Here is a 26,672-nt window from a genome sequence, read left to right on the forward strand (position 1 = left end):
CTTCAGCATTCTTCTGTAGCACCACATTTCGAAAGCTTCTATTCTCTTCTTGTTTAAGCTATTTATCGTCCACGTTTCACTTCCATACATGCCTACACTCCATACAAATACTTTCAGAAACGACTTCCTGATACTTAAATCTATACTCGATGTTAACAAATTTCTCTTCTTCAGAAACGCTTTCCTTGCCATTGCCAGTCTACATTTTATATCCTCTCTACTTCGACCATCATCAGTTATTTTGCTCCCCAAATACCAAAACTCCTTTACTACTTTAAGTGTCTCATTTCCTAATCTAATTACCTCAGCATCACCCGACTTAATTCGACTACATTCCATTATCCTCGTTTTGCTATTGTTGATGTTCATCTTATACCCTCCTTTCAAGACACTGTCCATTCCGTTCAACTGCTCTTCCAAGTCCTTTGCTGTCTCTGACAGAATTTCAATGTCATCGGCGAACCTCAAAGTTTTTATTTCTTCTCCATGGATTTTAACACCTACTCCGATTTTTTCTTTTGTTTCCTTTACTGCTTGCTCAATATACAGATTGAATAACATCTAGGAGAGGCTGCAACCCTGTCTTACTCCCTTCCCAACAACTGCTACCCTTTCATGTCCCTCGACTCTTATAACTGCCATCTGGTTTCTGTACAAATTGTAAATAGCCTTTCGCTCCCTGTATTTTACCCCTGCCACCTTCAGAATTTGAAAGAGAGTATTCCAGTCAACATTGTCAAAAGCTTTCTCTAAGTCTACAAATGCTAGAAACGTAGGTTAGCCTTTCCTTAATCTTTCTTCTAAGATAAGTCGTAAGGTCAGTATTGCCTCACGTGTTCCAGTATTTCTACGGAATCCAAACTGATCTTTCCCGAGGTCGGCTTCTACTAGTTTTTCCATTCGTCTGTAAAGAATTCGTGTTAGTATTTTGCAGTTGTGGCTTATTAAACTGACTGTTCGGTAATTTTCACATCTGTCAACACCTGCTTTCTTTGGGATTGGAATTACTATATTCTTCTTGAAGTCTGAGGGTATTTCACCTGTCTCATACATCTTGCTCACCAGATGGTAGAGTTTTGTCAGGACTGGCTCTCCCAAGGCCGTCAGTAGTTCCAATGGAATGTTGTCTACTTCGGGGGCCTTGTTTCGACTCAGGTCTTTCAGTGCTCTGTCAAACTCTTCACGCAGTATCGTATCTCCCATTTCATCTTCATCTACATCCTCTTCCATTTCCATAATATTGTCCTCAATTACATCGCCCTTGTATAGACCCTCTATATACTCCTTCCACCTTTCTGCTTTCCCTTCTTTGCTAGAACTGGGTTTCCATCTCAGCTCTTGATGTTCATACAAGTGGTTCTCTTATCTCCAAAGGTCTCTTTAATTTTCCTGTAGGCAGCATCTATCTTACCGCTAGTGAGATAAGCCTCTACATCCTTACATTTGTCCTCTAGCCATCCCTGCTTAGCCATTTTGCACTTCCTGTCGATCTCATTTTTGAGACGTTTGTATTCCTTTTTGCCTGATGAAACCAGTAATATAGACCAAACGAGAAACTCGACCCTAACTGAGGAGTCTCCATCTCAATACCGACTACTTGGTTGCTTTAGCAGAGGGCCGAATCCTAAAAAAACAGAGTGTACGATAAGTGGACGACTGCCTTCTACGTAACGAGAGGACGTCATTATTGACGTACCATTCTGCAACGTTTACAGTAGACTAAAATAGCCACGTGTGCAAACATTAGCAAGTACTAAACACCACGTGCGTGCGAGAGCATTGTTAAGTCCGACGGCACGGGCGTCCCGGAGTGTTAGGCTTGTCAGATAGGGCGAGGTTATTTATGAGCGCGGACTGCCGTTTCAGCAGAAGGCGCCAACTCGCGCGTCTCGGAGTACCGCGCGAAGAGCAGGGCGGCAGTGGTCGGACAGCCATGGCGTCGGAAAAGCCGGTCGCGGGCGTCGCCACGCAGTTCCTGGGCGCTTTCGTTGGTGAGTCTGGCCACTGGCGCAATATCGACCTTTCACGAAAGGACCTAACTGATCTTCTCTTTTAGAGGTATAGGAATTTCTCTTCGCAAGTCGCGTCATGTTAGCTAAGGCTCGAGCTCTCGAAGGCATTCAACATCTTCCTTGTCAGGAGCTGACTGCCAGGATCGATGCGTATCTCTGGCACAGTGCAGTACTGGGTGGTGGGTGACGTCACCCGAGCATGCGCAAATGTGAGGAATAATCAGTGAAGATAGCACAGCCTTTCCATATGCAAGAAAATTCGAAGCAGAAGGAGAAAGAGATTTGCTCCATCCCCATTCCTAGCCCCCAACCACAACCACTGCTTCTATCTGAATTCATGTTTCTAATTTTGAATGATCGGTTTCTTGCACACAGCCCCAGGGAGTGCTAAATTTACGGTCAGTTTGTGTTAAGTTTACTAGGATGGATCCGAATTATTTCGTATGCTTCTTTTCGTACTGTCTCTGATTAATGTTAAACGTGAGATCAGTTCTTAGCACGTTCAGAGATGATATAACGTCATGTCATAAGGCTATGGTACGCCTCCACTGATAGAATGCTTGCCTATTGACACCGCGGACGAAACGATAAATATCGAACGCGCATTCCAAATAGACCACATGACTGCGACTGTGGTGGCGGGAGTTATGAGCAGTGTTTATAGTGGTCACTACAGCAACGAAAAAAGGAGAACGGTGACTAAAGTAATTACAAAGGAAATGTCTTACCTCTCTCGTCATCGACGTTGTCGTCATGAATACGTCCATTTCATGTGTATGGTACGGGAAGAGTTCGCTTACTATCATAATTTTGGTAAACTCTGTCTATGTCACGCAAAAATCTGGGTAAAGTGTAGGGCGACCAACTTTTCTAAACGAAAATAAGGGAGATTATGATATCCTTGACAAAAAATAAGGGAGATTAATAGCACGGGAAAAGTTCGCCAAAAACCAAAGCAGTGTTTGTAAAAGTAGACCATTTATTTACACATCACAAATACTTATACATATTTTGCAACTGATTTTGCCTCAATCAGTAGTTTTACATCATTTTTAGCAAATTCAAGGAATTCACTACACGAATAGAGAAAATTCATGGCAACTTGTAGTTCCGATTTGATTAAGTTTGTGCTACTTCTGTTCCTTACATCAGTCCACTTATTATTCATAAGAGAAAATACTCCCTCAGTGTGAGCATTACTTCCTGGTATACTCATAACAAAACAATCCAGCATACCCAAGTTTCCAAAATTAACATTATTTGATTTCAAAGTTGTAAAAACCTGTATCCAATTCTGGATAACATTACCATCTAAAGAGACAGCTCATTTAGTTGCATCATTAGAACTACAAAACTCCTCATATAATTCATCTTCATTAATACAATCCAGCTTAAGATATTCTACAACTTCATGCATGTCATTGAATGTCATGTTCCCTTTTTAGACATAGTGCGATTAAACTCTTTAAACTGTTATCAAATTTACTACCTAAGTAAGAATATAAACAATCATAGAATTCAATGAAGTTGTTCTCACTACTAGATTTCAAATTTAAATCAAGAACAGAGGCTAATAATTTATGAGTACCACTACCAAAAAACCTATCTTCCTTTCTCTCTCTAATTTTACTAATTAGTGAGTTTACAGCTTCGTGAGATTCCATAATACTAAGGTCGGAATTCTCCAAATACTTTGCTTTTTGAAAGAAAACATTTCCAATATTCACAAAAAAAATCAGTTGTCTCTGCTGTCTACGAACGAATCCTGACAGTGCGTGCAAAATTTAAATGATAGAAAAATATATTTACCTACCGGTACGTGATAAGAAAAATATAGTTAAAAAAGGGAGATAAACGGCCACTGAGCCTGAAAATGCGGAAGCCGGGAGATTATGAAAAAATGTCTCTAAATGCGGGAGATCCCGGGAAATACGGGAGAGTTGGTCACCCTAGTAAAGTGTCACATGCGTCAACTTTTCCTTGCAACCGTAAGTTATGGAAATGCGGATACTGCAACAAGTAGAGTTGGTCTATTTCTCCTGAACGCCCTTCTCTTTTAGTGGAAGATTTCATTGATTTGCACAGCCTCTCGACGTTCTGCGTGTTTACATTGGGATCAGCGAAAGTCACGAACTCTACACAATAGTTCACGAACTCGTGGTTGAATTCTTCTGCTTTTAATGTTTTGTAGGATTGAAAGCAGTCTCTAATCACTTTGCTACGGGGCAGTATAAAGTGCTTTATCAAACCGACTAAAGTTACCTTGTCTCCGGAGAACACTCTTACCAAAAAGTACTTACAGGACTGTCATTCTATGGCACCGAATATCAACATATGTTCGGTTTCATTCTTTAAAGGTCGTCCTCTCTGGTTTTCTCTTCTTACTATGAGCTACTTGCCCTCGTCAACTACTCTTTTTGGTCCACCGATCGGTACACTGTCGTTCGCCACTATTACATAACTTCTCTGCAAAACCCGAAATAGCTGCATACGGTATGGGTAGATAAGTACTTTCTGACTCTGTTGCTTGCAGGATGTACTCTCTAATCCAGCAAGCTGCAAAAATTATACTGGTCTGGATCGATAATTCTGAACAGTCAAACCATGAATTTATCCTGATGGTCGTTCTATTACCACAACTTCCACAATGAAATTCTAAAGGATTTCACTATCACAATTCTTCTTACTAACTTTTATGGATTTCGCCCCACTGCAATCTACACATTCTCTCCTTTCGTCATCCGGCATTAGTCCATATCTCCGACAAAAATGGTTCAAATGGCCCTGGGCACTATGGAACTTAACTTCTGAGGTCATCAGTCCCCTAGAACCTAAAACTACTTAAACCTAATTAACCTAATGACATCACACACACCCATGCCCGAGGCAGGATCCTAACCTGCGACCACAGCGGTCGCGCGGCTCCAGACTGTAGCGCCTAGAACCGTACAGCCACTTTGGCCGGCTATCTCCGACAGAAATTCATATTCCCTACATTACATAAGCATGGAATTATATTCTTCCACGTCAGGCAATCGGCCGAAGAACCGTCTACGACATCAGACATCCCAAATCACTACCAACATAGATCGCTTAGGTTTTCGCTGCAAATCACAAATCATAGCAACTCACAAATAATTTGTCATAAATCCCGCCACCACAGTTGTGTGATCGAATCAGAACCACACGTTCAATATCTGTCGTTTGCAGCCTATAGTTTCGATAGGCAAACATTCTTGGAAGTTATCGATTTATCTTTTCCGAACTTGATATTATGCTTAGCTCGTACAGCGCTCGGACAGACCACACAGTTTCTGTTCCATAACCACATTGCATATTGTAAAAGCCAGGTACCTCAAATGCACTTTTCTTGATGCAATAATTTACCAACAGTCGTATGTATTGTAGAAATTTATTTAACGAACTTCTTATGTGCTACCAGTTTCGGCATTACATTGATGCCATCTTCAGGCCCCACACAAAAAGAGCTGTTGCATAGTGATTTGATTCTCGGATCCAGTTATATGGGTTGTTTCGTTTATAACGATTTTACGAATATGACGTGTGGGGCCTGAAGATGTCATCAATGTAATGTCGAAACTGGTAGCACGCATCAACAAAGATCAAATGCACTTGTTCGCTGCACGAAGAATAGCTTTAGATAGCCAGATTTACCTAGTCTAATATGTTGTTTTAGGCTCTTCCACAGAAAACGAAGAATGTCGTTGGATTATCTTTTTCGTTGGCTGAATATGTTTTGGTTTTTGTTTATCAAGAAACCTAGATATAACAGGGGTGTCCGGACATTTGCCACGCCGGACATTTGCCACGGTTTTACCTGCTCCGAAGGGTTCGGTCCCTTGTCTCCCCTCCCCCTCCTCTTCCTCCTCCTCTTCCTGCTCACCCGCCCGCCCAGTTTGCTTTCGAAGTTCCTAACGTGACCATCAGTATGGAAGTTATTACAAAGAACAAGGGCGGGCCTCCTGCTCATTGGAAAGGTTACTCGTATCTTAAACAGAGGGAATCTAAAGAAGGTGTTGTTACATGGATGTGCTTACGCCGAAAAGCGGATAATTGCAAGGGAAAGCTGCTTTCGAGAAACGGAGAAGTGTTGAGCGTATTGGAACATCTCTGTGGATTACCTGACGATGCAGCTCTGAAAGTGGAAAGAACGAAGAGAAGGTCTCGAGACAGTTATCGGAGATATACGCGGATGAAATGGGAAATGTACATAATAAAGTTTATGACTTTGTTACAGTGATGCCTAATTCAGAATCTATGAAGAGAACCATGCGTCGTCGATAGAGTCAAGAGTGGGGGAACCAACAAGAGCCTAAGAACTCTTATGAAATTGATCTTCATGATGATCTATTAATAATGGGAGATGGCGGTAGTTTTCTTCTGGAAGACGATAGATTAGAGGTGAGAATAATGATTTTTAGTGGAAGCAAAGGAAAAGAAAGTTTAAAAACATGTTCCCATTTTTTTATGGATGGAACATTTAGGAGATGCAGCAAGCAGTTTCCACAGATCTACACCATACACGTAGACTTAGAAGGCCCGATTAAAGAAACAGACATTCTTCCTACTGTATTTGCACTGCTCCCTAATAAGAAGAAAGACACATATGTTCGTCTGTTTCGTCTGATAAAACAGGCAGCCTCTGAGTGGTGTCCTAAACAAGTAAAGATAGACTTTGAGGCAACTGCGATATCGGCCATTCGTCAAGTTTTTCCCATAACTGAAATAAATGGATTCTGTTTCCATATGAAGAATAGTTTATGGAGAAGAACTCGAGTTCTCGGTCTAACTGAGGAGTACCGCTAGAACGAGGATTTAAAACTTCACGTCAGCATGTGTGCAGCGCTGGCAGTTGTAAAACTGGAGGACGTAAGCAATGGATGGATTGAGATTCATGCAGAAGCTCCTGATAACGGAAGGTTCTCTCAATTTTTTGACTACTTTGTGGATAACTGGATAGAGAATGAGGATATCGCAATAGAAATGTGGGACTGTTACGGAAGAAGGCACCGAAAGACGAATGCTGTTGAAGGGTGGCACAACAAAATAAATAGTATTATTGGAAACCCTCACCCTAAAATCAACTATTTGGTGGAGTGCTTGAAAAAGGAAGCACAGCTCACAAACTGTATGTACATGAAATTGGAAATGAATCTTGAAGCTAAGAAGAGGAAGAAGAAGTACTTGAAGCTGGACGACAGGATAGAGAGAATCATAAAGAATTGTGAAGAGACAGCCAACATTAGGTCTTGCTTGAAAGCCATTGCCCATATTCAGAAACCGGACTAAAATACGTTAAAAATAATGTATTAAAAACTATGAAGACCACCGAGTCCTCGCAGGTTACTGACATAAAATTATTAAAACATTGAAGCAGCATTATCGGAGCTAATATTAAGTTGTAATTGTAAATACAGTGTACATTAGTTCAGCGTGTTTAGGCTGATTTTACACACGCCAGAATGGTAGATGGTCATTTATCATTTTCACGCTCCAAAGCCTGTGCAAAGTGTGATGCGAATCAGCCTTTAATGTAAAAATTAAAAAGTGTTTCAAGCCTCACAAAAGTATCCCTGTTGTTGTCACGTTAAGATAACTTTTTTCTGCCTTCCAATATTATGGCCATACTATTAAATAATTGTGAGTTCTAAAATAATTTTCTGAAGCTTCAGAATCGCAACTATCACCTAAAATATCATGGTTTGTTAAACTGATAGTATACGCTTTCGTAAAAGAAAATGGGAACTGAACCCTTGAATTGCACCTAAAATTGACATCCCAAAACTGATCTGATGCTAAGGTAGACATTTTGGCACCTCAAATATTTTTTATTTAAGTTTAGCTGCAAACATTTATAGTAGATGTAAATCTACTTAAGTATATTTAGATATAGTCCTTTAAAAATTAAAATTTCTTACTAAATTATTGATTATCTTTAAACAGGTCAGCAAAAGCAAGGAACTTACTACTGAAAATTAATTGTTACTAAAGGGCATAAGAACAAATGTATTACACCTACTTTTCTTACACATTAGAGACTTTTTGGAAAGATATTTGATCATTTCCTGTCCGCAACTCGTGGTCGTGTGGTAGCGTTCTCGCTTCCCACGCCCGGGTTCCCGGATTCGATTCCCGGCGGGGTCAGGGATTTTCTCTGCCTCGTGATGACTGGGTGTTGTGTGCTGTCCTTTGGTTAGTTAGGTTTAAGTAGTTCTAAGTTCTAGGGGACTGATGACCATAGATGTTAAGTCCCATAGCACTCAGAGCCATTTTTGATCATTTCCTCTGTCACTGACAGTATAATTTCAGTTGCTTTGCAACACCAGGGATATCTACTTCTAAATTATGTTTGCAGCTGTTCTCATTTCGAATTCTGGAATATTTAATTCGTCTTCTTTGGTGCAGGAATTTCGGAAAATGCATTTACTAACTCCACTTTAGTGGCACTGTCATCAGTAACATTACCGTCGCTGTCGCGCAGTAAAGGTACTTTTTGAGCCTTTCCACTGGTTTACTTAACATGGGACCAGTATCTCTTTGGATTTTCCGCCACATTTCTATAGCGAGTTTCGTTGTGGAAACTGTTAAATGCATCTCGCATTGAAATCCGCACCAAACTTCGAGCCTCAGTAAAACTTCACCAATCTTGGAGATTTAGCGTTCGTCTAAATTATACGTGCCTTTTGCGGTGCTCCTGCAACAGCTTTCTGTCGTGTTTTATGTACCATGGGGGGGGGGGGGGGGGGTCAGTTTCGTCTCTTATTAATTAATTTGGTATGAATACCTCGAGTGCTGTTGATACTATTTCTTTGAACTTAAGCCACATATAGTCTCCATTTACATAGTTTGGAAGGATTGGAGACTATCTCTTAGAAAGACGTCACCTGAATTTTTAGCTGCTTTTATAAATAGATATATTTCGCGTTTTGTTTTGGTGAATTTCTTTGTTACGGAAGTGAGGCCTCTCTACGACTGCGTGTTCACTAATGCCTGTATCCGTCGTGATGCTCAGGATTATTTGTGGCTAAGAGGTCAAGTGTGTTTTCGTAACCATTTACAATTTGAATGGCCTCATCAACTAATTGTTAAAAATAATTTTTAAAAAAAGCGTTTAGAACAATTACGGAAGTTATTTTCTATTTACAATAGGATATGAAAATGTATTTTTGTCAACATGGGGAAGGTAGATTGAAGTAACTGCCAACTATAATTGTATGAGTAGGGTACCTATTTGTGATGAGACTCGAGTTTTCTTTTCTTTGAACTGTTCAGCAACTGTTTCATCTGAGACAGGGGTCGATAAAAGGGGCCAGTTATTAATTTATTCCGGTTGTCCAGCATAACCTCTGCCCATACTAAGTCACAGGAACTATCTGCTTCAAAGTCGATAGTGAGCTCACATTATTTTTCCTTAAGCTGTCCTTCTTGTTTCTGTTGTAGCGCAGATAATTACAATTACGGCTTTTCCCTCCAGAACCTAAGATGCTTTCTCTGTGACCCTGTAAATACCAGAGCTAAACAATGTAGAACAACAACGTACGTTACAAGCGTAGCATTCTGTATTAGTTCATTTTCTTATTTATAACTTTTTAAAATTGTAAGTCGACTTTAGATGACATGTCAATCATAGATGTTCTTATCTCTATTTAGTGAACGTGTTTTCAGTTGTTTTGAACATTGTCCCACTACATTTTATTAACTAATGTTTTTAGAGAGTAAATTAATATGGAGTATGTCGTTCTTCTTTTCAAACATTCACAAACCCATTTATTCTTTCCCTAGTGTCTTTTGGGTATGCAGTTGTAGTAATTAAAGTAGGCACAAATGCAGTGATAAAAAAGAAATGGTTAGCGTACATTTGCATTCTCGTTTCCTTTCTTGTTGCTCCCATGCCGATGGACTGTTTCTATCGCAATCAGTAAGCGTCAAAGGAAGCTACCGTACAGACAGAGGAATCTATATTTATACTTGGCAGAACTAATAACATGCTGACATAATCGTCGGTATTGCTTTCGTTTCCCAAAAGTTATAAATATTTCGATTTCGGAAAAGAAGCTCTGTATTTGGCCAAGATGTCGGAGAAGAAGGTCCCTTACGTACTGCTTGTATCGAGTAAGATGTGGAGACGGCGGTTTGAAAGCGGACGGAGGTAGTGCGGGGAAGGGCGTCCCTTACCTGAGGGATCGCTACTCAAGCTACCTGGCGAAGGAAAGCTAACTGGCGAAGGGGCAAGTGTGGCAAATGTCCAGTGTGGCAAATGTCCGGTGTGGCAAATGTCCGGCATTCATAACAGGGACGCTGAATAAGTAATGCAACACATTTTTTTCTGAAACCAGGGTGGTCTTATTCAGGACTCCAATTCATAGTATTATTCCCCATTCTTTTGGCTGTAAATATCTGTTTTTCAGCATAGCCTCCGTTCAATACGACGGCCTCACACGACCTTACATCTACATTGATACTCCGCAAGCCACCCAACGGTGTGTGGCGGAGGGCCTGTATGGCGTCGACGTTAAAGCTGACGTCTTGCTGTTATCAATAACCTCCCCACCATCCACCAACAGTTTCCCGCGGAGTGTATCCTTCAATGGACCTGGAAGATGGAAGTCAGAAGCAGCGATATCCAGGCAGTATGTTGGATGAAGAAAAACGTTCGAGTGAAGTTTTCTGAGCTCCTACCGGTTGCGCAAACATGACTGAAGCCTTGCGTTTTCATGGAGAAGAAGAAGTTCGTTTGTATTTTTGTGGTGACGAACACGATGAAGCAGTTTCTTCAATTTCTTGATTGTAGCATTTTACACCTCAGAATTGATCATTGCAGCGTGAGGGAGGACATCGAACAGAATAACCCCTTCAGAGTCCCAGAAAACCGTCGCCATAAATTCACCGGCTGAGGTATGACGTTTTGTTTCCGGTTGGATGTTATGAACCCATGTTTCATCGCCTGTGAAATTGTTTGACATAAAACTCACGATCAGCTTCGAAGGCGCGAGTATTTCCGCACACATTGTCGTTCGTGACTCTTTATGGTCTTAAGCTAGGCTGCGAGAAACTCTGAACAACCCAGCTGGCGGACAAATAAGTCATCGCTATCAACAGTGAACAGCGAGGCGTGTGCCTCTGATCTGCCGATCACCTCGAAAGAGAGTCTCCGCACGATCCAGGAGTCACAGCTGCGTGCCGGCATCCGACACGAGGGGGATCGGATGGGTTGCGTGACCTTGTTGCGATGATTACAGACGCCTCTCCCAACGACTCACCGTGCTATTGTTCACTGCTAGGTCTCCGTAGATATTCTGTAAGCACCCATTAATTCCTGTGATACTGCGCATTTCCACCAAAAGAAACTGAATGAGAGCTTTCTGCTTGGAACGCACCTCAATTACAGACTGTCGCGTCTGTAGTTTCCGGTGAGCGGATCAGGGTGGGAGCTAGACGCTAAATTCAGTAAATGAGGTGGCTCGTCCAACTCGAAGTCCTGGTGCGGCAAAACAAGCTGGAAATTCTTTGCACATAAGGGAACTCGGTGGGATAAAGGACGTATACTTCTGATGAAATAACTGAGATGAAACTCGAGGTAGGATAAGACCACTGTCGAACCCTACGAGGCACCAACACATTGAATGTAAGTTGGGCTGTCCTGCATGTACCCTGTGCAGCTAAGTGCCACGAGAAACGAAGTCCCGTCCCGAGGGCAGAGTAACTCAGGTCCAGCGTCTGAGGTAATTGTCGAAGGAATCTTCCAGCAGCACCAGCAGCCCTGCTTGTATAGGCCCGTCTGATGCAATCCCCGTCGATCACGCGCGTCTCCCGTGTCCTTTCGTCCTTCCAAAACATTCTGTCGTAGCTGGTCATGTAGCTACATGTAGCCCGAGCTCCAGGTCATGTAGCTCCCTTGCCACAAAAACACAACCTCTACTGCTACCCAGCGCCCTGGCTGACGTTACGTTGCTTTCCTACATGTATACCTTATGCAATCTTATGCATTTCTACTCACATCCGCGACCCATTCGCGACAAGACGACATTTCGAAGGCTATGTATAGCGCCATCACCTATCGGAGCTTCATGAAACTATAGTGGCTGAAGTATTTTTCTGTCGGAACTAGCCGAGGAAAAATATGTTGCATTACTTATCGAACGCCCCTCAGAATCTGATTTTTCCGAAAATAGGAGGCGTGTTTTTTAAGTAAGTACCGTTTTGAAATTAAAAAAAAAGACTTGCTAAGATATTTCAATAATTTTATTTTTACATGAAAGCCTGTACCTTAATCTACCTTTCTTCATAATTTCCGTCAATATTGAGGCACTTGTCATAACGTTGTACCAGTTTTTGAATACCCTCCTCATAGAAGTCTGCCGCCTGACTTGTTAACCACAGCATCACCACTGTTTTGACTTCGTCCTCGTCTTGAAGACGCTTACCGCCTAGGTGTTTCTTCAATTGCAGGTACAGATGGTAGTTACTGGGCACAGGATCGGGGCTGTGCGGAGGATGATCTAGAGTTTCCCATCGAAAAGATGTGTTGAGATCTTGGGTCTGATTCGCCCCATGCGGACGGGCATTGTCTTGCAGCAAAACGATGCCCTTGCTCAACTTCCATGGACTGTTGCTTAGATTCTGGTGTGACGTGGGCCACCCATGTTTCATCGCCCGTAACAATTTGACTTAAGAAATCATCACCGTCGTTGTGGTACCGCTCAAGGGAAGTCAATGCACTGTCTAAACGTCTGGTTTTGTGCACATTCGTCAACATTTTCGGTACCCAACGTGTGCACAATTTTCGGTAATTCAAGTGCTCGGTCACAATGCCATACAAAACATTACGAGAAACATTAGGAAAGTCATCCCGCAAGGAGGGAATCGTAAAGAATCTGTTTTCTCTCAGCTTATTGTCCACTTCCTGCACCAAACATTCAATAACGACCGAAGGACGCCCACTCCGTGGTTCACCATGCACATTTGTGCGACCATCTTTAAATGCTCTCACCCACTTTCTTACCATTACATCACCGACAATGTTTTCTCCGTAAACTTCACAGATCTCACAATGAATATCGAGCGCTTTTACGCCTATAGCACTAAGAAATCTTGAACAGCCCGTACTTCACAGTCGGCGGGACTCACAATTATCGGAGGCATCTTAACCACTCTGTACACGACGTAAGCAAGGAAGAATCGGACTGTAATGGCGTCAGTGCGTAGATTAAGGTACAGGTTTTCATGTGAAAATAAAATTATTGAGATATCTTAGTACGTATTTTTTAAATTTCAAAACAGTACTTACTTAAAAAAACACGCCTCTTACGTATGTCGCGGAAGGCATCAAGCGTGAAGAGATGTAAACGAGCCTAAATAATGTATACGTTGACCACAGTTGTCATGATGACTTGGACTACTACCAGAGGTCTCAGGTCAGGCGAAGGACCTCCCTAGCAAATTCTGGCCCCGCCAGCCTCCGTCCCTGGCGTGGTGCATGTTTCAAGCCGTCATACACCTGGATGACGTCGTATCTGGATAACACAATCGACCTTTCGTGACACGAACTGTGTTTCATCTGCTGAGGAGACCCACGTCAGTCTGCCCCGCATAGTGTGCTACTCGTGATTTCACTGTCCCTTAAACATTTCCGTTGATGGTCACGTCAACACCACGCGAACAGCTTCGCCGACTTGCTCGTTCCCACGCGCTGGGTCAAAACAAACCTCCGTTTCGTCAGTCGCTTATGTCAGTGGATCTCCGAATTTTCTGTCCGTGCAGACGTTAGAATGGTTCCCCAACTGTCTCTGCTTCGCTTGCTTATCACGACACTTGCCAACACGCCATCTGTTGGCATTCAATCTCGTAAATCAATGGTCCTCAGTGTATAACTGTAGTGGGTGTCGATAGCGAGTCGCCTCATCTACCTTTTTTATGTGCAATGTTATATATGTTTAACAACGGGCAATTGCTAGTCTTTACACCATCTGCAAGTCTTCCTGATATCTGTTACTATGATTTGGAGATGTATCTTTCCCAAATGTGTCTACACCATCTACAATCATAATCACAGTTTCCAATGTTATCCATCAGCTCTGTACTTCTTGAACGTAGCTTAGAATGCCGCGAGTTTCAATAAACAATCCGGCTGAATATCTGACGCTGTCATGTTACACTTTTGGTGTTTTAGGAGACTTCGCTGTCTTTACAGCACCATTTTCTGGTTCCGTTAAATAGCTTTTATCACAGAATCTGTTGTATGGAAACACACAGAATAGCTTCGGTAGTACATATTATTCTATGGGCCACCAAACGCAGTATCGCAATTCGAGTGTTCTGTGTAAATGGTGTCATTCTTGAAGTTAAGAACTTTAATGGGCTGTATTTCTCCAAGACATATGCAAACCGCTGACAGCTTAAAATCTTTAGATGCTTAAATCTTGACAGCTTGTTCTCTACCATTTGCAGCCGACCCATAACAGCGTAGAGTTTCGGGATTCAAATATCAGGCGCTATGAAGTCCTGTGAGCGTAAAACTTTTTTTTCAGATTTTTTGTGAATTTAAGTAGCTTTATAAGGAACCGTTTAACATCATTTAAACATGAATACCTTGTAACACGTTTCCAGATGATATGATTGCACGAGCAATAATTTCGCAGAACTGTGTCACTGTTTCTTGGAGATCCTCTCAGATACTAAGGCAAGCTTTGAGTTCATTTTTTTTCCTTTCAGAGAAAGAAACAGGCTGACGTTTTTATTCAGTTGATACCAAAGTTATTTTCAGTTGGTAATCTTATACATCAGATTGTCAGTGAACTTCATTTTTGTGTAATTCGTCATCAGGTGTGTGCTGCTACTAAACTTTTAACCACTTTTTCGTGACTTTTCTATTGACAGTGATGGTGGTTTCATAGAGACGTATCGTGCTTTATTAAAAGAACAGTCACCAGAGATGGCTATTAAATTCCTAACTCAAATGTATGATGAACAGCATCATAAAGGGCCAATTAAGGCTTCCAATTCAGAGCTTGTGGTGTACACGTGTACTTGTGTATTTTTATCCATTAAAGAAAAAACAATTACACAGACTGGAATCTACAGGATGGCAAGAATAAAGCTGGCAGGTAAACTACGCATAAGACAGTAATATCATCATTCACGAATGGGTACAAAAAATAAAAAATAAACGTATTGAGACGTCCCATCACCACTTCACTCAGAAATTTTTCAGAACTGAACACACCCAGGTTGATAGGGAAGCCTTATCTCATGCAGCACAGATAATTTGTAAGGATGACCTACTGGCAAAAGACCTGTTAAATTTCACATGGACAGCCAAATGAAGTTACATTTCTGTGTGACTTTTCTATAGGTTACGTTTGACTTGAGCTACTTTTTTTCGGTATACAGACTCGCTTTAGATAATTTTCTAATGCTCTCTATGTCGTTTAGGTTGCCTAGTGAAGGATACAAGTTTTGGTTCAGCCAACCTGTAGATTAGTTTTAGATTCTTAGTTTGACCGCACTGTAGATTAGTTTAGACCTTACGGTACAGTTTGTTATTGTGTCCGCTTCGCCTATCACATGTGTGTTAAAAGTCTCTGCTCTTTCTTTATAGCTAACCTCATATCGCTGAATACTGGTTACGTCGTCGGGTGGTCGGCTGTGGCTATCCCTGTTCTGGAGAACAACGGGACAGCCAACGATACCGCTCCGCTGGATCGGCCGCTGACTAAAGACGAATCATCATGGGTGGCGACGGTCCTCTTCATTGCTTGGATCGCGGGCCCTGCAGCTTGCAGCTTCACAAGCCAGCGCTGGGGCTACAAGGTCGCCGGTTATCTGGTGGGTACCATTTCGGCCATGGCCGGAGTGATCATCATGCTGGCGCCATCACTGGCCACCATGCTGGTGGGACGAGTCTTGACTGGATTTGCTGCCGGCTGTACACCTGTGGTCACCACGACCTACATAACCGAGGCGGCACAGGAACACATACGGGGCGCTGTCGGAACTTTCTTTGGGCTCCTCTTCAATGGTGGTATCCTGATCGCTTACCTCATGGGCGCCGTAGCCTCGTACCAAATCGTTTGTGCTATGGCCGTCATCTTGCCAATTGTGTACCTGCTGGGGTTCTTCTTCCTGCCCGAATCACCACAGTATCTCCTGTCCAAGGGTAGAGACGGCGACGCTGTCAAGTCCTTGAGATGGTTCCGCACTGCTGGCCACAACGTCAGTCAGGAGCTGGAACAGCTGCGGTCGAATCTCAACAGTGGGGCGTCGGAAAACGGGGGGAGAGGGCTTTCGGTGGTCCAGTTCTTCAAGGACAGAACGTGCCGCCTCGGCTTCTTTACCGTCTTCATGATCATCCTCAACCAACAGTTCGCTGGCGTTACGATAGCTCTGAACTACTTAGTGCAGATGTTCTCCGCAACCGGCAACAGTTCGACAGCGGCCTGGTCAGCCGTAGTGGTTGGCGCCCTGCAGTTTCTGGCGACCTTCGTATCCTCCGCTCTGGTGGACCGGGCTGGGCGTCGCCCACTCTTGATGGCCACCAACGGCGGAATGGCCGCCTGCCTGCTCGCCCTGGGCGGCTACTCCTTCGCGCAGGACCGCGGATCGGACGTGGCTTCTGTCTGGTGGCTGCCTGTGGCCGCCATGTCGCTGCAGCTCTTTCTCAACGCCATAGGCGTCGGCCCGCTGTTCTTCGTGATCGTCAACGAGCTGTTCGCTCCAGAGGCCGCACCGGTTGGCGTCTCCATCGGCCTCGGTTGCCAGATGCTGGTCGCCACCTTCGTCATGAAGTCGTATGTCATACTCGTCGACTGGTTGCAGCTCTACGGCTGCTACTGGTTCTTCAGCACTTGTTGTATCCTCAGTAACGTGTACATATTCTTTTTCCTACCGGAGACAAAGAATCGTCCCATCAGTGAAATTCTTCGAGATCTAAGGAGAGAGCGGAGAAGTAAGAATGAAGGCGCGGAAAAGTACGATCAGGTGTCTACGAAGGAGAGTCATAACCAAGTTGCATAGTAGTGTACAACATCTACAAAGTATCAGAGCAAAACCAGTGATTTGCCCGATAGTGATTTAACTTGAAGGGCATGGCTGAATTCAGGTTCCTAGATCATTCCTTTGTATTTTTGTTAGTTTTCTTTTTCTTATTTGTGCAGAGGGTAAATGAAGTCACTTATGGCACAACTAAATTGTGCATACTGTGTGAAATGATTCTGTTCCAAAAGTCAAAGTCACGTAAGTATTGGGCGCTATTTAGAGTATAAGGAATTGCAAAGGAATATTTTAACTCTGTGGCTTTAGGGCTTTTCTTCTATCGACATTTAAATTTACAGTTATGTAACGATTTAAGAACCGTTTCGAAAGGTCTAAACTCAAAACCGAAAACTTCGAAATACCAGGTGATCAAAAAGTCAGTATAAATTTGAAAACTGAATAAATCACGGAATAATGTAGATAGAGAGGTACAAATTGACACACATGCTTGGAATGACATGGGGTTTTATTAGAACCAAAAAAATACAAACGTTCAAAAAATGTCCGACAGATGGCGCTTCATTTGATCAGAATAGCAATAATTAGCATAACAAAGTAAGACAAAGCAAAGATGATATTCTTTACAGGAAATTCTCAATATGTCCAACATCATTCCTCAACAATAGCTGTAGTCGAGCAATAATGTTGTGAACAGCACTGTAAAGCATGTCCACAGTTATGGTGAGGCATTGGCGTCGGATGTTGTCTTTCAGCATCCCTAGAGATGTCGGTCGATCACGATACACTTGCGACTTCAGGTAACCCCCAAGCCAATAATCGCACGGACTGAGGTCTGGGGACCTGGGAGGCCAAGCATGACGAAACTGGCGGCTGAGCACACGATCATCAGAAGACCAGTATCAGTTGCAAAGCGATTTAGAAAAGATTGCTGTATTGTGTAGCAGGTGGCTGTTGACGCTAAATAACGAAAAGTGTGAGGTCATCCACATGAGTTCCAAAAGAAATCCGTTGGAATTCGGTTACTCCATAAATAGTACAATTCTCAAGGCTGTCAATTCAACTAAGTACCTGGGTGTTAAAATTACGAACAACTTCAGTTGGAAAGACCACATAGATAATATTGCGGGGAAGGCGATCCAAAGATTGCGTTTCATTGGCAGGACACTTAGAAGATGCAACAAGTCCACTAAAGAGACAGCTTACACTACACTCGTTCGACCTCTGTTAGAATATTGCTGCGCGGTGTGGGATCCTTACCATGTGGGATTGACGGAGGAGATCGAAAGGGTGCAAAAAAGGGCAGCTCGTTTAGTATTTTTAAGTAATAGGGGAGAGAGTTTGGCAAATATGTTACGCGAATTGGGATGGAAGTCATTACAGCAAAGACGTTTTTCGTCGCGGCGAGATCTATTTACGAAATTTCAGTCATCAACTTTCTCTTCCGAATGCGAAAATACTTTTTTTGAGCCCAAACTACATAGGTAGGAATGATCATCAAAATAAAATAAGAGAAATCAGAGCTCGAACAGAAAGGTTTAGGTGTTCGTTTTTCCCGCGCGCTGTTCGGGAGTGGAATGGTAGAGAGATAGTATGATTGTGGTTCGATGGACCCTCTGCCAAGCACTTAAATGTGAATTGCAGTGTAGTCATGTAGATGTAGATGTCGGACATTTTGTTCCAATAAAACCCCATGTCATTCCAAGCATGTGTGTCAATTTTTACCTCTCTATCTACATTATTCCGTGGTTTATTAAGTTTTCAAATTTACACTGACTTTTTGATCACCCTTTACCTGCTGGCGTAAGGACTGTCTATCGTTTTCAAGTCAACCATAGATCACGCTCACATTCAGTGTGGCTTTAGTTTCACATCTTACGACACTGGAGTAAACTGGCTTTTGCGAAGCCTGGGTATACTTTCAATGTTCGTCAATGAGTGTTCAGGCATGTGAAATTCCATCAACAAAATAACATACTACTTTTGCGATAGCGGTAAAGAATTTCTTATGTACATGACAACTGGGTATAATATATAATTTCTGTGATCTCTCTTCCGCCGGATGCGAATGTAAACCTGAACATTTTTGCAGTTTTGTTATTGTATTGTGTGGTCAATGTGATACATGTCTGTACTGTGTTCATAATAACTGTTTCATCAAATAAACTTCTCGAACCTTTAATAAAGTATGTGGAATATCTGGTTCTCATTTAACGTCAGATACTTATAAAACTGAAACTGTAGCTTACATAGTGACACTGTGGTTGGATGAGTGCTACGTCCTACGTGTTTAGTGGCTCCATTTTTACAGCTTTGTTAAGAAAACAGCAGAGTGCTGAATACATTGCACTCTAACAAGGAACCCCTTTCATGCGAGGCCGCAAGTTCAGTCTTTAGCAAGGCTCATCCGAAAGAGTTCTGCTGACAATTATGACAGGAAAAATATTAGCTGCTAACGGCTGACCATGGGTATCAGGAGGGCGACAGAAAATGAGTGCTCCGGAGGTGCACAGATCAACCTTCCGTGGGATGTATGTATTACACTTTAGAAAATGGATGTCGTCGACATTCAGGAGATGTTCAAAACAAACCATTAACTTGCACCATAAATACCAAATGAAAAATAGCGTGTCACAGTGATCACAAATTTCACACCATCGAGATCGAAAGCGAACTCACTGGGGGCCACAAACCGTTCACGAAGTTCAGCTAGGTGTCCATTCTTTAAGAATGCATGTAGGACCATATTGGTGTAACGGGGTGCTGAGAACTGATGGAATGTGATGGCATGCAACCGAATGTAGAATAGTCTGTCGTGGAGATCATCATGAAACTGGCTATCCATTAAGACATAGCTAAATAAACTGTGATAACATGTTTTATAGGCACGGTAAGAAATAAACATCCAGAGGCTGAATTTGTTCAGTAGATCCAGGTGCTGTGAACTGTAATGTCACACACTTTTCCAGAGGGAACTACTGGAGTCGTCATTCTTCTGACTGATTTTATGCGACCCGCCATGAATTCCTCTCCTGTGCCAACCTTTTCATCTCAAAGTAAGACCTGCGACCTACGTTCTCAGTTATTGGCTGGGTGTGCTCCAGTCTCTGTCTTTTTCTACAGCCTTACATTCTACAGATCCCTCTACTGCCATGGGAGTTGTTCCGTGATGTTTTAACAGATGACCTACCAACCTATATCTTCTTCGTGTCAGTTTTTCTCATATATTCCTTTCCTCACCGATTCTGTGGAGAACCTCCTCAATCGTTACTTTTTCAGTATACCTAATTTTCAACATTCTTCTGTAATATCACATCTCGAATGCTTGAATTCTCTTCTCTCCCGTTTTCTACATAGTTGATGTTTCACTACCATACAGTGCTGTGCTCCAAACGTACATTCTAAGGAATTTTTTCCTCAAATTAAGCCTTATGTTTGATACTAGTAGACTTATTTTGGCCAGGAAAGCCCTTTTTGACAGTGCTAGTCTGCTTCATCTGTCCTCCTTGTTCCACGGATCAGGGACTGTTTTGATTCCCAGGTAACAAAATTCGTAACTTCAACTACTTCATCATCACCAATCCTGAGCCGGCCGCTGTGGCCGAGCGGATCTAGGCGCTTCAATCCGGAACCGCGCTGCTGCTACGGTCGCAGGTTCGAATCCTGCCTCAGGCATGGGTGTGTGTGATGTACTTAGGTTAGTTAGATTTAAGTAGTTCTAAGTCTAGGGGACTGATGACCCCAGATGTTGAGTCCCATAGTGCTTGGAGCCATTTGAACCATTTTTTTGAACCAATCCTGATATTAAGTTTCTTGCTGTTCCCATTTCTGATACTTCTCATTACTTTCTTCTATTTACTCTCAGTCCATATTCTGAAGCCATTAGATTCTACATACCATTCAACAGATCACTGGTCTTCACTTTCACTGGGGATAGCAGTCTTCAGCAAACCTTATCATTGATATCCTTTCACCTTGAACTTAAATCCCACTTTTGAACCTTTTATTGATTTCAATGTAGAGATTGAACAGTTGGGTCGAAAGACTACATCCCTGCGTTACACCCTTTTTAACTCGAGCACTTCATTCTTGGTCTTGCACTCTTATTGTTCCCTCTTGGTTCTGGTACGTATTATATATTACCCGACTTACTCTATAGCTTACACTTATATTTCTTAGAATTTCGAACGTCTTTTTTAAGGCTGACAAATGCTATCTACATGTCTAGATTTTTTCTTTAGTCTTGCTTTCATTATCGACTGCAGTCTCAGAAATGACCCTTCGGTGCCTTTACCTTTCCTAAAGCCAAACTGATCATCATCTATCATATTCTCAACTATATTTTCCATTCTTCTGTATGTTATTCTGGTCAGCAACTTGGATGCATGAGCTGTTAAGTTGATTGTGCGATAATTCTCGCACTTGTCTGTTCTTGCAATCTTCGGAACTGTGTGGATATTGTTTTTCCGAAAATTATGTGGTATATCGCCAGACTCATACATTCTACACACGAAAGTGAATAGTCGCTTTGTTGCCACCTTCCACAGTGATTTTAGAAATTCTGTTGGAATGCATTATTTGGTCTTAAGTCCTCCAAAGCTCTCTTAAATTCTGTTTCTAATACTGGATCACCTATCTCGTCTAAGTCGACTCCTGTTCCTTCTTCTGTCACATCAGACAAATCTTCCCCCTCAAAGAGGTCTTCAATGTACTTTATCCACCTATCCGCTCTCTCATCTGCATTTAACACTGAAATGCCCGTTGCACTCTTAATGTCACCACCCTTTTTTTTCATTTCACCGAAGGTTATTTTGACTTTTCTACATGCTGGGTCAGTCCTTCCGACAATCAGTTCTTTTTCGATTTCCTCACATATTTTGTTGAGCCATTTCGCCTTAACTCTCCTACTTTTCCTGTTTATTTCATTCCTAATGGACTTGAATTTATGTATTGCTGAATTTCCCGGGACATTTTTGTACTTCCTACTTCCGTCCATCAACTGAACTATTTTTTCTTCACATTCACCTTCTTTGTGCCAACAGAAACATAATTTGCTCTGTGAGAGTACGATTTTTATACACAGACCAGGGATCAAGCAAAACCAAGTTATTTTGAGCACCTATTGCCCAAAAGCAGTGCTTATACCATAGTTGTTGTTCTCTTAGACCCATTTTCCCACACTTGCTTGTTGTGACACAAATAATTTCTACTGTCCTTGCACGATCATGCACATGAGAAAGCATCGGAAGGGCGGAACACCTCCAACTTCACGCAGCACAATAAATAACATTCCAGCCAATTGACAGTCGGCGTAATAATTGTATACGAATGTATTAAGGCGTTTATGTTAGTTGATCTTGATACAACTGTCTTGGTACCGTTAATTACCAGGGTTTCTTTCATATGCATTTCCTCTTGATGTCCCGATTGGTCGGATTTGAAAACAAATTCCTTACTGAATGAATGGGTAAGTTTGTTTATCTCATCTCAAAATTTTCCCGTCGATTCTGTAGTTTGCTGCGCATCGTCAGTTGACATTTTGTTTGAAACTTCGTTATCTCACGCCTTCCAGCTCTGTAGCACTGTCTGAAGCTATGCACCCATCCACTGCCCCCCTTGAAATCACTCCGGTCTATACTGTGCACAGTTTGATGTGCATATCGTAGTATGTTAACTGCGACCCAGGTTCCGGCCTTTATGCCATTTTCAAGTGGCTGAGTTTATGTCATTAACATATACTGCGGGACAAATGGTTCAAATGGCTCTGAGCACTATGGGACTTAAACAGCTGAGGTCATCAGTCCCCTAGAACTTAGAACTACTTAAACTTAACTAACATAAGGACGTCACACACATCCATGCCCGAGGCAGGATTCGAACCTGCGACCGTAGCAGTACTGCGGGACATCAAGCTCAAAATTAGCCATAAATTAAGAAAGTTATACGCTCACCACGAAATGTTAGATGTAAAATCAACATCTTACTGATGTTTTCTTAAGATGATGATTTTACATATTACTAATCCTTTTACAAGGTCATCATCTTACTGATGTTTTTACAAGAAGATGATTTTACATCTGGCATTTCGTGGAGATCGAATACTTTTCTTAATTCGTGGCCAATTTTGAGCTTCATGAACTTGGTATCGTGCAATATATGTTAATGACATAAACTCAATCACTTGAAAATGGCATAAAAGGCCGAAACCTGGGTCGTAATCAAATAAACAACAATACAGTCAAATGGCGGTGCGTTCATTTACAAACCAGTTTTTGTAACAAGTGCACCTTGTCCTCCTTTGAATATCTGTAGTTTTTTTTATGCAACACAAGATCGTATTGCTGCGGACTCATTCGGAATGTGCTATGCTGCTCATGATTTTCCATGTATGTAATTATATTTACTATCCGCTTCTTGCCGGCCAGAGTGGCCTAGCGGTTCTAGGCGCTTCAGTCTGGAACCGCGCGACCGCTACGGTCGCAGTGTCGAATCCTGCCTCGGGCACGGATGTGTGTGATGTCCTTAGGTTAGTTAGGTTTAAGTAGTTCAAAGTTCTAGGGGACTGATGACCTCAGAAGTTGAGTCCCATAGTGCTCAGAGCCATTTGAACCATTATCCGCTTCTTGGACAACGATTGTCCTTTACCGCGTTTCCCTGGAGACGGGATTTGTGATTCCCTGTCCGACAAGGATGCTGAACTACTTGGTTCGACACTTGGTTCAATATCACTTTCACCTGTTAAGCTCGTGTCGTTATCAATTCACTCCTCACGTACATCGTCTGGAAAGTATAAGACACCACAAATCCCACTGACTCATCATGCAGTGGCGCTAATATTTCATCTGACAGTTCTTTCTCGCTCTGCGAAATTCCTTGGGTTCCTTTCCTTGTGTACGAACTGACTCCTCGATTATGTCTCATAAATATTCAATGGAACTCATGTCGGGCGAACTGGGCAGCCAAATCATTTGCCGGAGTTGTCCAGAATTTTTTTGAAACCAACAGCGAACTCTTGTCGCCTAGTGAGATGGCGCAATGTCATCCACAAAAAGTCATCGTTATTTGGGAAGTGTTTTTAGCAAACAGAACACAGCATGTTGTTATCAATGGAGAGACGTCTACAGACGTTAAAGTAACCTCTGGCGTGCCACAGGGGAGTGTTATGGGACCATTGCTTTTCATAATATATATAAATGACTTAGTAGATAGTGTCGGAAGTTCCATGCGGCTTTTCGCGGATGATGCTGTAGTATACAGAGAAGTTGCAGCATTAGAAAATTGTAGCGAAATGCAGGAAGATCTGCAGCGGATAGGCACTTGGTGCAGGGAGTGGAAACTGACCCTTAACATAGACAAATGTAATGTATTGCGAATACATAGAAAGAAGGATCCTTTATTGTATGATTATATGATAGCGGAACAAACACTGGTAGCAGTTACGTCTGTAAAATATCTGGGAGTATGCGTGCGGAACGATTTGAAGTGGAATGATCATATAAAATTAATTGTTGGTAAGGCGGGTACCAGGTTGAGATTCATTGGGAGAGTGCTTAGAAAATGTAGTCCATCAACAAAGGAGGTGGCTTACAAAACACTCGTTCGACCTATACTTGAGTATTGCTCATCAGTGTGGGATCCGTACCAGGTCGGGTTGACGGAAGAGATAGAGAAGATCCAAAGAAGAGCGGCGCGTTTCGTTACCGGGTTATTTGGTAACCGTGATAGCGTTACGGAGATGTTTAATAAACTCAAGTGGCAGACTCTGCAAGAGAGGCGCTCTGCATCGCGGTGTAGATTGCTCGCCAGGTTTCGAGAGGGTGCGTTTCTGGATGAGGTATCGAATATATTGCTTCCCCCTACTTATACCTCCCGAGGAGATCACGAATGTAAAATTAGAGAGATTAGAGCGCGCACGGAGGCTTTCAGACAGTCGTTCTTCCCGCGAACCATACGCGACTGGAACAGGAAAGGGAGGTAATGACAGTGGCACGTAAAGTGCCCTCCGCCACACACCGTTAGGTGTCTTGCGGAGTATCAATGTAGATGTAGATGTAGATGTAGAAATTCATGCATGGTTGCAGATGATCTCCACTTAGCCGATCATAACAATTTATAGTCAATGATAGTTTCACCTGGACCAGAGGACGCTGTCCATTGCATGTAAACGCAGCCCATTCCGTTATGGAGCCGCCACGAGGTTGTACGTGCCTTATTGGCAACCTAGGTCCATGGTTTCGTGGGATCTGCGACACAGTCGAATATTACCACCACTTTTTACCAACCAAAATCGGGACTCTGCTGGCCAGGCTACAGTTTTCCAGTCTTCAAGGGTTCAACCGATATAATTACGAACCCAGCGGAGGCACTGCAGGCGATGTTTTGCAAAGGCTCGCGTCGGTCGTCTGCTGCCATAGTCGATTAACGCCAAATTACGCCGCACTGTCCAATGGATAAGTTCGTCGAAGGTCCCACATTGATTTCTGCGGTTATTTCACGCATTGTTGCTTGTCTGTTAGCACTGAAAATTCTACGCAGACGCCGTTATTCTCAGATGTGAAGTGAAAGGTGTCGGATACTGCGTTGTTCGTTGAAACCGGCAATGCCTGATATTCTGTGGCTCTCGAAATACTGAATTCCCCAACTATTTCCGAAATGGAATGCCTCGTGCGTCTAGCTCCATCTACCAGTACACGTTCAAATTTGTTAATTCGCGTGGTGCATCCATAATCACGTCGGAAACCTTTTCACATGTACTACCAGAGTACAGATGGCAGCTCTGTCAATGCGCCGTGCTTTCATGCCTTGTGTAAGCGATATGCGATGGTGGCACGCCATCTGTGTTTGTACGTATCGTTATCCCATTAGTTCCCTTACCCCAATGTAGTTTGCAACTGCAAAAACGGCTTAAAGCCCAAATAAGTGTCTTCAACGGTGAAGCCAAAATAATTTAGAGTTTTAAGTAGTTGCACTAAAAGTGGTTAAAAAAGAATTACGGGGTAAAAGCACTCAAATAATTATTCTTAGCAATTGCTGCGCTTCTCCCCCTTTATTAGTCCTCTCCCTTCTTGGTTCCCCCCCCCCCTTTTTCGTTTTTTTCCTTCCTCCCTCCTTGTTCTCCCCCCTCCTCCAGGTCCTCCCCCCCCCCCCATTTGCCTTTGGCTCGAGAGTGTCATCTTTGTGCCGCCACTTTCGTGCAGTGTTCTACAGTGAGTGTTTTTTTGGGAAGTGTTGCGAACGGCCATCATACTGTCGCTGGGTGTGCCTTTTATCTCTTGCGAACAGAAACCAGACTGCCGCCGTGTTTTTTAATTGTGTGTGTACTATGTTACTTGTCCGATTCCTGTGTCTTTTATTAACGTTGCCAACCCCTTTTGCTTTCTGTTTTAACTTTCCGCATTTCTCCGCCATTTTACACTTGACGTCACCGTTTTATCACCTGTTTTTCTTGTTCCTTTTCTTCTTCCGTTTCTTTTTAAATAAAAGTCTGTAGGCTGACAAGCAGCGTACTAAGCTGCTGCCAGCCCGCCCCCTTCGGGGGGAATTGAAAATCAATAAAGGAAAAAAATAATTTGCAATTGCACAAGCACCAATGCTGAGTGTCTCCCACGATGAAGCCATTTCAAGTAATACAATTTTACATGCAATTTTTAT

The 26,672-nt window shown here is 42.6% G+C and overlaps 1 protein-coding gene across 1 annotated transcript; it reads left to right on the forward strand.

Moving 5' to 3' along the window:
* The first annotated feature begins 1,861 nt into the window (after window positions 1-1,861).
* Window positions 1,862-17,516, forward strand: LOC124619821 (facilitated trehalose transporter Tret1-like). The gene is made up of 2 exons (XM_047146425.1): window positions 1,862-1,991; window positions 15,631-17,516. The coding sequence occupies exons 1-2, from the start codon at window positions 1,934-1,936 to the stop codon at window positions 17,043-17,045; spliced, it is 1,473 nt and encodes a 490-aa protein (XP_047002381.1). The 5' UTR covers window positions 1,862-1,933; the 3' UTR covers window positions 17,046-17,516.
* The last annotated feature ends 9,156 nt before the right edge of the window (window positions 17,517-26,672 follow it).

Source organism: Schistocerca americana, chromosome 6 (genome assembly GCF_021461395.2).
Source record: "Schistocerca americana isolate TAMUIC-IGC-003095 chromosome 6, iqSchAmer2.1, whole genome shotgun sequence".
Taxonomy (NCBI): Eukaryota; Metazoa; Arthropoda; class Insecta; order Orthoptera; family Acrididae; genus Schistocerca; species Schistocerca americana.